General features: G+C 35.0%; 3 protein-coding genes across 7 annotated transcripts in view; all 3 read left to right on the top strand.

Moving 5' to 3' along the window:
- The first annotated feature begins 1,214 nt into the window (after positions 1 to 1,214).
- LOC128018285 (BTB/POZ domain-containing protein KCTD9) lies at positions 1,215 to 8,446 on the top strand. The gene is made up of 12 exons (XM_052603705.1): positions 1,215 to 1,403; positions 1,955 to 2,076; positions 2,225 to 2,268; positions 2,456 to 2,552; positions 3,240 to 3,298; positions 3,395 to 3,523; positions 3,835 to 3,902; positions 4,984 to 5,079; positions 5,172 to 5,321; positions 5,406 to 5,511; positions 6,565 to 6,698; positions 6,783 to 8,446. The coding sequence occupies exons 1-12, from the start codon at positions 1,356 to 1,358 to the stop codon at positions 6,897 to 6,899; spliced, it is 1,170 nt and encodes a 389-aa protein (XP_052459665.1). The 5' UTR covers positions 1,215 to 1,355; the 3' UTR covers positions 6,900 to 8,446.
- Positions 8,447 to 9,112: 666 nt separating this feature from the next.
- The window catches only part of ankrd39 (ankyrin repeat domain 39), a 51,303-nt gene continuing 48,327 nt past the window's right edge, over positions 9,113 to 12,088 (top strand). Inside the window, exons 1-5 of one of the 2 annotated variants that reach the window (XM_052603704.1) lie at positions 9,113 to 9,181; positions 9,384 to 9,495; positions 9,607 to 9,710; positions 9,829 to 10,032; positions 10,153 to 11,343. In XM_052603704.1, the coding sequence (XP_052459664.1) occupies positions 9,405 to 9,495; positions 9,607 to 9,710; positions 9,829 to 10,032; positions 10,153 to 10,287 (534 nt within the window). In that variant the 5' untranslated portion in view covers positions 9,113 to 9,181; positions 9,384 to 9,404 and the 3' untranslated portion in view covers positions 10,288 to 11,343. The other variant, XR_008184802.1, reaches the window with a different exon arrangement.
- Positions 11,096 to 12,088, top strand: part of LOC128018282 (fibroblast growth factor receptor 1-A) — an 88,987-nt gene continuing 87,994 nt past the window's right edge. For all 4 annotated transcript variants that reach the window (XM_052603702.1, XM_052603703.1, XM_052603701.1 and 1 more), the window contains exon 1: positions 11,096 to 11,237. The gene's annotated coding sequence lies outside the window, so the exon portion shown is untranslated. The remainder of the gene's footprint in view (positions 11,238 to 12,088) is intronic.

Genomic DNA, 12,088 nt, shown 5'->3' with positions numbered 1-12,088 from the left:
ATTAGTTTGCAAGAGGAGTGATTATCAGCCCTGTGTGTTTGCAGAGCATGTGGGCCGTTACAGACAGAGTGGGATGTTCTGAAGGACGGGCCTTTTACAGAAGATAAGACTGGGGCCACCATGTAAGAATCAGTTATATAAGCAGATATAAGCAGGATATTATCATTCACTGCCTCATTGTTTAACAACATTTATCCATGCTTCTACATGTGTGCTGTTTTAGTTTGTCTAAATGCTTCAGATAGGAGGACAAACACATCTGTTGGCCAAGTAATGCTATTAGTTTTATCTTATGGGGAATTTTTAAAATACTCTATTTAAAAGATAATAGGTGGTTTTATTGCTTTTAAGATCTGAAATATAGTGTGAAATTTCAGATATAATTTTTCCTGCATTAGATGATCATAAACAGTTAGGATATCATATGGTCTACATTATTAGTTCATAAACATATGGTTTCCGGCTTAGAATACATGTGGGTCAAAAAATATACAACTGGATGCATATTATTTATAATGCTAATTGTTTTTCAATTAAAAATGCAGTATGGTTATAATTTAAAATTGTGTGTGTATTGTGTATTATTATTATAATCACTTTCTGTAAACTAGAGAAATTAATAAAAAACACTAATAATACATATTTAGCCTAATATTAACTATATTAATACTAATTTTGGGAGGAATTTCAGAGTCATGTGAAACAAATAGGAATTTATTATTATTATTATTTCAGTTATTGTTTTTTTTAAGAGTAAGCCAAAAATATGTTTACTCTGCCCCCTAGTGTAGAAAAAAAGGCTCAATTTACATGTCGTTTGAAACCATAATATTCCATATGCACAAAAGTATAATAATCTTTTGCATTTGTATTTATTTATTTATTATTTTTAGAGACTTAAATATAATATATAAATGGCAGAATTATAGATGTGGGATTTGTAACACTACTTCGGCTTGACAGTTTGTCACAGGCTGGGACTTCCACAGTTCAAATACGGCTATATAATGTATGAGTAGTTTTGACTACAGCGGCCCACAGTCACTGAGGTAATCATTTCCCTTGCGTCAAAATTCCATTCTCACCAGGCAAGTTTTTCATTAAAGAGTCCAGCCACAATTGTGTCCGATTGGTCCGAGCCGCGGGCCCAGTCTATGAAACGCGTCCTGTGATTGGTCGATCGTCGAGTTCGACAATAGTATCCCCGTTTTGATTGGATAGCCGCTTCGTTATCTTGCTACCATGTAGCTAGTTTGGCTCTCACGTAGGTATTAGTTTAATACATAGATAATTTAGCGATATATTAATTTATTAATATTTGTACAGTTAATACGTTAAATTAGTGTGAACAAAGCATGCGAAGGGTGACGCTTTTTGTCAACGGAACCTCCAAAAATGGCAAGGTGAGTGAACACACGCAGTTCACGTTTAGCCTGTGACTCCAGAAAGTGTTGAGGGGACAGTGATGAGCTGTTAATGCATCAAACCTTCTGTTACTACATCTCACTTTATGTAGTAAAGATACAGAAATCTGTTAGATGGGATGACAGTCTAAAAAAAAATCAGTTATCATGTTACTCCTGACGAATATGAGTAAGGCCATAAGAGCTCGCTTTACTGTTATTTTAACGTCACTGTTTATTATACGCCGAAATTGCATTTTCTGTATTGTGATGACACTACCAACAACAACTATATATATATATATATATATATATATATATATATATATATATATATATATATATATATATATATATATATAATTTATTTTTCTAATTGTAATATTTTTTAAATGCCTAGTAATAGTGAAAAATAGAAGTTATTTTATTCACTCCACACGTTATCAATGCATAAAGCTTGTAATAATTACTATAATAAAAGTGATTGTAATTATTGCAAGCATTACAATTTTAATAGCTTGATCATGCATTTGTTTTTGTTTCTTTTGCAGGTTGTAGCTGTTTATGGGACTCTGTCTGATCTTTTGACAGTCGCCAGCAATAAATTGGGAATCAGGGCTTGTAACCTATATAATGGGAAAGGTGGTCTCCTAGATGACATTGCCCTCATCAGGTGCCTAGCATTGGCATTGCATTGCTTTTCTCAGTTTGACTTGCTTTGAGTTTAATGATTAAAGTGAGCCTTGTACTTGATTCTTGAGTGAGTTAAGCAAATGAGAGGTAATATGCTAGATGAACTGAATTGTGTATATATCCCACAGAGATGATGATGTGCTGTATGTGTCAGAAGGAGATGCTTTCATCAGTGAGTCAACATCGTTTTGTTTTCTGCTTTATTCCATTTAAAAGATTGGGACATGAGATTTCCAGGGAACACAAACAAATAACAAAGATGCCTTTCTTAAAAGCTTGAAAATATATTTTCATTGTTCAGTGAAATGGGAAGTGTGCTTAGGTCAGTGTGTAAAACAATGAATGTGTTTGTGTTTTAGACCCTCAGAGTGATGGGAAAACGTCAGAAGACATCTCAGGGTCGCACACCGATTGGCTGAAGCTGAATATTGGTGGGCGGCTTTTTACAACCACTAGGTAAACAAACACATGCATCAAGGGTTTGCTGTCTTATTGGCTTAAAATTCCTATCAAGTTCAAAATATCAAGTTCTAATCTTTCATTATAATTATTCTTAATATATAATCTAAAATATAAGAGAGAGGAAATAAAGCAAAAGGCATGCATGAAAGGCTGTGATTTGAAAATGGTTAAGGTGTTTTTAGGCAAGAAAGAAACTGTCTTAACCATGGGAAAATTAGCAAAATATGTGACAACAATATACCAATTAATATATATATATATATATATATATATATATATATATATATATATATATATATATATATGTGTGTGTGTGTGTGTGTGTGTGTGTGTGTATGTATATGTTTGGCACAATAATATAGATTGAGCATAATAATATAGAATTCTAACATAAAATCTAGTCTCTGGTGTGCATGTCACCTTTTGTTAATTGAAATAAAGATGAAATAATGATTCAAACACTTAATAAATAAGAAAATGAATAAAACAAAAATGCAAATAAATAAGTTTAAGTTCTAAAATAAATTGAAATAAAAAAAATTAATGCTAAATAAATTCAAAGAAAAGCTAATTCAAAATATGAATACTAAATAATAAGATAACACTAGTCTGCAGATGCTTAGGGCGGTGTCCTTGCGATGTGACTAATCAAGTCTGATCTGTGGTTTCTTCTTATTTAAGGAGTACTCTTGTGAGTAAGGAGCCTGACAGCATGCTGGCACACATGTTTAGAGAGAAGGGTAAGATGAGTTCACGTTCACTCACTGACTGCTCTAAGCAGTGTTTGTTAGGCTAGTTCATCAGGTTGTGAATCAGAGTTCTTTCTTGATCTGTAGATGTATGGGGTAATAAGCAAGATGAGCGAGGGGCTTACCTCATTGATCGCAGCCCAGAGTACTTCGAGCCCATCCTGAATTACCTGAGGCACGGCCAGATCATTGTCAATGAAGGAATAAACTTACTCGGTGAGTGACGTCTGAATGTTACCAAAGGCAATCTCGATAGTTCCCATCTAGTTTATTAGATGTACATTAGATATTAAAGTTAGTATGTTAGATATGCTGTACATTTGAGCCTGAGGTGAAGATTGATGCAATAAGACTACACTTGGTAAATCACTGCAGTTCAAGGTCATTTTTTTTATAATGCAGCAGCAATAGTAATATGATAAAATGCTCCTATTTTATATAAATAATAATAACGTATGAGTGTGTCCATATCCCACGTCAGTTTCATTCTAAAGTTATTGTAATATTTATTTTTTTACGTTTTGCAGGAGTACTGGAAGAAGCTCGATTCTTTGGAATAGAACAAATGGCTGAACAGCTAGAAGTGGCCATTAAGGTAATCGAATAGAAGTGTTTGTGTTTATAAATAAAGTGTTTCTTACGTAGAGTGTAAATAAAAGCTTTGTGTCAGTCAGCTTTTTAAGACATGCTCACCAAGGCTATCAAAAATACAGTAAAAAAACAGTAATATTGTGTAATATAATTACCATTTAAAATAGCTGTTTTGTATTTTTTATATGTTTTAGCATATTGTTTGTGATCGCAGAACTGAATTTTCCGCATCATTACTCCAGTCTTCACTAGCTACAGTATGTTTCCATCAACCTGTTTTTGTGTGCATTTTGAAGTATAGCATCAGAAATGAGTGAAAGTTCGAAAAGTTATGCTTGCTTGAGGTGTTTTTTTTGTACTTGTGCGAAAAAGGGTTAGCGGGACTAATTGTGCATAAAAAACGGCCCGACTAAGAAGTGGACTGATCTTGACGCACAGCATGTGAAATGTTGTTTTGGTCATTCTTAAAAGCCCGATCAAAGTCTGTCATTAAAGTATTTCTGTCTAATTGTCTTTCACGACTGTGCTCACAAACTGCAGCATCCCATTCCGAAAGCAATTAACACTTTTATTGTGTTCCCTCTGCTCGCTCTGAGGCGCAAATAACTTCTTCTAAGTTAAAATTATTATATTCAATCGCTTCGACTTTTCTTAGTGGTAGCCTCTTTAATGCCAGTTTATGAGGAACTGATGATTGAAAACTCTGCTTATTCGCAAATGTTTTAGGCGATATTCCAATCTTGCGCTTAAGTTAAATTAGCAACTATGGATCGAAACATGTCTAGTGTCACATGATTCTTAAGAAATCATTCTAATATGCTGATTTGCTGAATTTCCAAAATTATTTCTTATGATTGTCAATGTTGAAAACTTGTGCTGCATAATATTGAGTTAATCAAGTTGATATTTTTTCCATGACTCTTTGATAAATCGAAGGTAAAAAAGAAGCATTAATTTATTAGAAATTTCTTTAATTTTCCATTTGATCAATAAAATATCTTAATGACTCCAAGCAAGGTTCTGTATAAGCATATATTTATTCATTTTATTAATATTTTTATTATTTTATTTTTCATGACATGCAGAATTCTCATCCACCTGAAGACCACTCTCCACTCTCCCGGAAAGAATTTATTCGGTTTCTGCTAGCTACACCAACCAAAGCAGAGCTACGCTGTCAGGTAGAAGACATTTGTTCTGGAATTCTTCAGACGTGTGTTTTAGTCAGTTTGATGTTGGCATTAAGGTGTCTTTTTTCCTCTTTCCCTCTCAGGGTCTTAATTTCAGTGGAGCGGACCTTTCTCGGCTGGATTTGCGATATATCAATTTTAAGATGGCAAATCTGAGCCGCTGCAATCTGACCTATGCAAACCTGTGCTGCTCAAACCTGGAGAGAGCGGACTTATCTGGAGCCAACCTGGATGTGAGCTGATCAAAACTTTTTTTTGAATCTCTTCTTCTGGTTTTAATCCTTTTGTACTGATATAAAGCCTTGCCTGTTCTCCAGGGTGCTAATCTTCAGGGCGTGAAGATGCTCTGCTCTAATGCGGAGGGAGCGTCACTGAAAGGATGTAACTTTGAGGATCCCTCTGGGCTAAAGGCCAATCTAGAAGGTAAAACTGCACACAGAAGCCATTGTTTAGCATTAGAAATAAAATGACATACATTAGTCATTGCCAGCGATGTGTCAAAAGTACTGATACCATGTCGATACTTAAAATGTAAAAACGTAACAATACCAGGCTTTTGCAATACTGGTAGTACCAAGAACAGGCCTGATTCCGTAGCGGCTAAGCTATCTCTGAAGAGCGTCAATAGTTTCTATTAACAACAAATTTTTACAACTTTGAGTAATGCAGCCAATCACAGGCTTGTTTGTTGAGCGAGTGGACGCAACAGCCAGTCAGAGGCTTTAAAGTCCGAATCCACTCAATACACCAGATACCATTAACGACAGACCTACTGTGAGCTCCGAGGTTGCTAATTGATGGTATATGCTTTTGTTGAAGCCATCATGAACTACATCAAAAACTACACGACCCATGATTCTGTAGAAGAGTCCCATGACCAATCAGAGAGTCACAGCGAGCAAAACCAGCTCTTTAGCTCCGCCCACTCAGTAATCCTAATTTGAATAATATATAATCATAACCCAATCATAATTTGAATAAAAGTTGCATTTTTCGTACTGTTAAGCACACGCTGGAAAGCCTCAGGAGAGCTAGCCATTTAAAAATGTGGGACTGAATCTGAAATTGTGATGTTTGACAGAGAAATGACTATAGCAATGAAAAAAAAATCTGATCTAAATCAAAATAGATTTACTTTAATTTGATCTTTTTAATGCAATGTCTGCATAATTGAACAATACTTGAAGGCTACATGATAATGTAACATATTATTTACTTATAATTATATAATTAACCGTTTTTTTGCCAAATTGTTAAATGAAAAAATATTAAAATTGTAACGGTTTTTTTTTTTTATAGTATACCGAAATTGGAATAGAGAACTGTGGAATTTTACTGGTATTTGTACTGACTACTGACATTGTGCTATTGTGACAACGCTACTCGCTGCTCATGAAAATGATGCCACATTAATGTTGCATTATCATGGTTTTTGTTTTGCAGTTGGTTAATTCGTGTATACTCTGTGCACTTTAGGGGCTAATCTGAAAGGAGTTGACATGGAGGGCAGTCAGATGACTGGTATAAACCTGCGTGTGGCCACGCTGAAGAACGCTAAGCTGAAGAACTGTAACCTGCGTGGTGCTACATTAGCCGGCACAGATCTCGAGGTGAGACCTATCCACAGATCTAGCCACGTTCCTGATATTATAACCCTAAGAAAATAACAAATGTTTTCTTTCATGTGTGTGCAGAACTGCGATCTCTCAGGCTGCGATCTACAGGAAGCCAACCTGCGTGGTTCAAATGTGAAAGGAGCCATCTTTGAAGAGATGCTGACTCCACTGCACATGTCCCAAAGTGTGAGATAGCCAATTCGATTTCTCCCTGCCCGGCCACCTCACCAGCCAGCTATTCACAGCTCTCCGTTTCCCAGACCCCCACTTTTCGTTTCACGCTCTTGTGAAACCGTATGCAATATTAGCACTTGGTTTGCCTTTGAGCTTTACTCTCATGCACTAGTGCACATCCAGGGTCTGTAGTCACGGCCAAAAATAGCAAAAGCTTAGTGTAGAGAATCCAAATATTGGAAAATGCCATTTGTCAAACCAAACTTGTTGCTTTTGAACTGTTCAGTTTTACCGAATGTATACGTTTCATTTTGTGTTTGTCTCAAATAATGAAGTCAACATTTCAGTCAATCGAATATTCAACCAAATATATCTGTAGTATTTTAGATTTATCAATCAATTGTAGGTGGTTTATGATAAGGCTTATTGCTGCACAACTTACTACAGGCGAAACAAACTCATAATAGTAGCTTTTTATATGAAAAATACCTTAAACATCTCATGTAACTGACAGGCCTGGTTTCAAATATGCAACATAAGCATATGGCTCTTACATATTCTGTTTTCACATTTACATGTAAACCAAATTCATTGTTTTGATTTCTGATTTGCCATTGGTTGTTTAATCTACCTCCCTTACAACCCGTTCTAGTTCATTTCATAAGTTATTTTTAGCTTTTGAAACCATGCAGTCATGCAAAGATTTCAACCAAATGCAAACCATGTTTTACTGCATTTTTTGCAACACCTGTTAATTCTTTAATAACTGTGTAATAACACTTAGCCATATGTTAATATGCACAATAATTAACCAGTGGTGCCAATATGCTGGTTTTTAATATCACTATATGGAATGTGTAAATGTTTCATTTTTCAGATTTCTTATTTTGCCCATATTTTCTTTCTTTCATTGATGAAGTGACATTTTGAAGTGACCAACCCACACCCAAAAATGTTTGTGATGTTTATCATATCACTATCAAATCCAGTGCTTCCTTATTTAATGTTTGTCATGATATTATGTTTGTTCATCAATATCGTTTCACTTTTTGTTAACATTTTGAACATATAAAGCACTAAATTAGGACTTGTACATTCATATCCAAAAATGATGTTTGTAAGACTGACAAAGTAGCACATTTATGAAATGCAACTTAGGTCTAAGTGCTGCTCAGTTATTGCATTATAATATCAACTGACCTGGATTATTTGTTGCATGGTTAAAAAAAAAAAAAATCAAAACCTAACCATCCCGGTCAGAGATTTCTGTCAGTGGCTCAGAGTTATTTGTAATACAACATGCTGTTATTTTCATTTACAAATGTTATTGTACTGTAGGTACTCTATCAATCCTGTTTAACGAAGGCAATCAAAATAGACTTTGGCACTTGAAGTGTGATTGTCTATGTATATCAGACCCTTGTGGAAAGGGTGCTAGCTATTTATTTATGTATCAGCCTGTATTTATGTAAGTGGTGGAGGGGATGATCTTCCTATTCCCTCTTTACCAAACTTTGTTGCACTCTATTACGGAAATGTGTTTCCATAAATAGACTGTTATAATCAAACTCCTGTTGTCTGTTTTTATTCTTTTGGATATACATCCTATTGGAATGATTGAAAGAATACTGAAAAAAGTACTCAACTGTTTTACATATTATTATTAATAATAATAAATGTTTTGTTGAGTAGCAATTCAGAATATTAAGTTAAAATGATTTCTGAAGGATCATGTGACTGAAGACTTGAGTAATCATGCTGAAAATTCAGCTTTAATCACAGGAATAAAATACATTCTAGAATATATATACAAACAGAAAGCAGTTATTTTAAATAGTAAAGATATTTCGCAATATTTCTACTTTTGCTGTATTTCTGATCAAAAAATAAATAAATAAAATAACTTCAGAGGAACTATTTCCTGTGGTAATCAACGGCATGCTGCTAACAGAGCTTAAGCTATTCTTAACAGAATATTTCCTTGAAGTCTTGTTATGTCTAGAATTATTTTAGAGAGAACAGGAAACATTTTATTCAGGTTTTCTGTCTGTCTGCCTCTCTCTGTCTGTCAAAATAAGGTGGACAACCAAACGGCATATGTGCTCACAAAAATATTTATTATTATTATTATTTTTTTTTTAAATTAAACCCCCCCCCCCCCCCCCCCCCCAAAAAAAAAAATTAAAACTAAGCCAGCGCAACCAAAATCCATGGCTTTTATTTTGAAGGCCGTTTTTGTTGTTGTTGTGCGCAGAAGCTGCTCGTCTTCACATCCGCTCTTTCTCTCCCCAACCCATGTGCAGGTAATGACAGTTTTATACACACAAAAACAGATGTTTGTTCATCAGTCCTTATTAAACAAAACGCAAAAGTGTCAGTTGTTCGTCTGATAACCTGGCATATTTACTTGCTAGCGAAATGTGAATAACAGCTGAACGCGTTGTCACTAGTGTCCATAACACACATGAAGTATCATGTTGGACGTATCTGTGATACTTAATACAGTTCATACCAAATAAACCTCGGATGGGTTCCCATGGAAATCAGTGCACCTGTAGTGCACATCGCTCAACAGCAAGCGTCTATCAGACTCTAGAGGAGATGGACTTTGAGAGAGGTACATAACTGCTTGCATGTTCACACACACACACACACACACACATATACAGTATATAATCATATCACCTCTTACTGGCATATTAGAAAGATGTGGATTGTTTGCTTGTAGGTATATGGTCAGCTGCAATGGATGGAGATGTGGAGAGAGTCCGGACATTTATCAAAAAAGGGATTGATCCAAATGTGAGGGACCGGGCAAACTACACTGCTTTGGTTTGTTCATGTTATAATTCACCATTAATGCAAACAGTATTAATTATGATCATTTCATATTGCATAACCTATTCACAGGTACTGAGAATATTTATTTATTTGTATTATTTTTGAGCAGCATTATGCTAGTCGAGCAGGTCAGCTGTCAGTGTGTGAGTTACTCCTGGACTGCGGCGCTTGTGTGAACGTCCAGACCCGTGGTGGGGCAACCCCGCTTCATAGGGCGGCTTACTGCGGACACCACAGTGTGCTCAAGTTACTGTTAGACCGTGGGGCTGATCCATGTCTGGCTGATGATGATGGATCTACAGCACTTCATAAGGTACTACAGCTCGACATGATGAATTCTTGATAAAAGTGCTTTTTTATTTAGAGCTTGTTATAAGTTGCATGTTATTTGATGGCAGTTTCTGAGTGTGTCTGTGATTGTATGTGCACACAGGCTGCTGAACAGAAGCATTTGGTGGTTTGTGAGCTGCTGGTGAACCGCTTCCCAGCCTTACGGGTTATGAAGAATAAAAGATCTCACACATCTTTCGATCTCTGTCCAGAGAATGAGTCCCTGAGACCACAATGACCTGATCTTAACTGTCTGTAATGCCTTTGGCCTTCTCCTGAAAGAATATGAAGTACTTTTTCAAAAGCTAGGCTGTGCTTTGTAAATAAGTGTGTCTTTTGGTTGGAATGAGGCATAGTTACTCAGGTTAATCTTAATAGTCACTTTCTTCAAGAGTTCATCCACTGCTATTAAATTTGACCAGATCAACAAAAAAAGGTTTGAATCAGTGGCAGATTTAGCTTGGATGCCAATGCTTGTCAATTTGACATGGAGTGACCAAGTTTGAGAGAAAACTTTATTTTCCAGTAGAGGGTGATGGAGTCCTGTTAATGCAGCACTTCATAAGGAAACCTAGGTTTGATGCCTCGGAAGAACTTTGATAACTTAATAAACAGCTGTTTACATGCCCAGATAAGTAAATATGAAGATGATGCTTTGTATAAATTAACAGTGCAGATCAATACAGATGTCACTACAGAGCAAAGGGGCAATGTTTCGTGTGTTTGTGGTTCTGTGTGCTTAGGGATGTGTTGTACTTGTAATTGACCAAAACATTTAGAATATCTGATATACAGATGTTTTGTATCATAAAGGTCATCTTTAGATAGGTTTTAGAATTACTTAAATGCATATAAATAATCTGATTATTGTTTATTTGCTGTATTTGTACAGTTTTACCTCTAATTCATAATACTTCTTTCACTGGCATGTCTTTAAATGTTTCCCGTAAAGCTCAGTGGGTGTAATTTCCAGAAAAAAAAAGAAAAAAAAAACAGCAAACTCGGTAGGAATTTGGTGAGGGTGGAGTGAAACATAAAATCTTCTCGCAAGTCTCTGCTCATTAATTTAACTGATTTTCAGTCGAGTCGAAAGAAGAACAGTCAGATCCCAGTGGTTTCATGAAAACCAAAAGGATTTATCCTTTTTAATTGTCCAGTGACAATTTGGAAGGATAGAACAAGGAAAATGTGAGTAAATTGACTCTTAACATGTTTTTGAAAAGTTTTAGAGAGTTTTTCTAGCGTCCTAACATTTGAATATATATTTAATAAAAAGTAGTATGATACGCAGTAATCCGCATATTGTTGTTTTCTATTCATGTTTTATTTTCTGTTCTTGTTCACTCTTTCCCTTACACTGTGCCTAGGATTATTTTCATTTTCTACTATTTGTATTGGTTTATTTGTCTGAATTAGGAGAACCAAAAGATGTCCTCGTTACAGTGTTTCATGGAAAAGCATTTTGGATGAAAAACAAACAAACAAAAAAACGCTTAAAGCTACAGAACTTTATTTATTTTCAGATAGGCTGTTTGTTATGTGGGTTGTGCACAGACCAAATTATTGATTTAAATAAGCATATTTCTATATGGAATCATTTGAACGACACATTTTGTAACTAATGGTATTTATTATATATAATAAATAAAAATGGATATAATGTGGTAGTTCACAAAGAAATAAATACCTACTATATGTGCCTTACTTTAACACAAAAAGGGAGATGTTAGCTTTTGTCACCATTCACTTATATTGATAAAAAAAATTATAATAATAGATACAAAGAAATTTGTAAGTAATGATGAAAATAAAAATATCCTGGTGTTCTATCCATTCGAAGATCTACACAAAAAATAATGGACGATTATGCACTGGTGGTCTTAAAGAAATGTGTAATAGCAAATTAAAGACAAGTAATGAAACTCAAAACTATAAAACAAGCTCCAAACAGTTGTTTGCTGTTATAAGGCCAATGTTTTCAACGTTTGGAGTTTGTTGTTGTGTTGTGAAAAACGTTGAATTAATTTGTATTTTTAATT

Source organism: Carassius gibelio, chromosome A8 (genome assembly GCF_023724105.1).
Source record: "Carassius gibelio isolate Cgi1373 ecotype wild population from Czech Republic chromosome A8, carGib1.2-hapl.c, whole genome shotgun sequence".
NCBI lineage: Eukaryota > Metazoa > Chordata > Actinopteri > Cypriniformes > Cyprinidae > Carassius > Carassius gibelio.
Note: the sequence above shows the minus strand (reverse complement) of the source record. Positions and strands in the feature narration are given on the sequence as shown.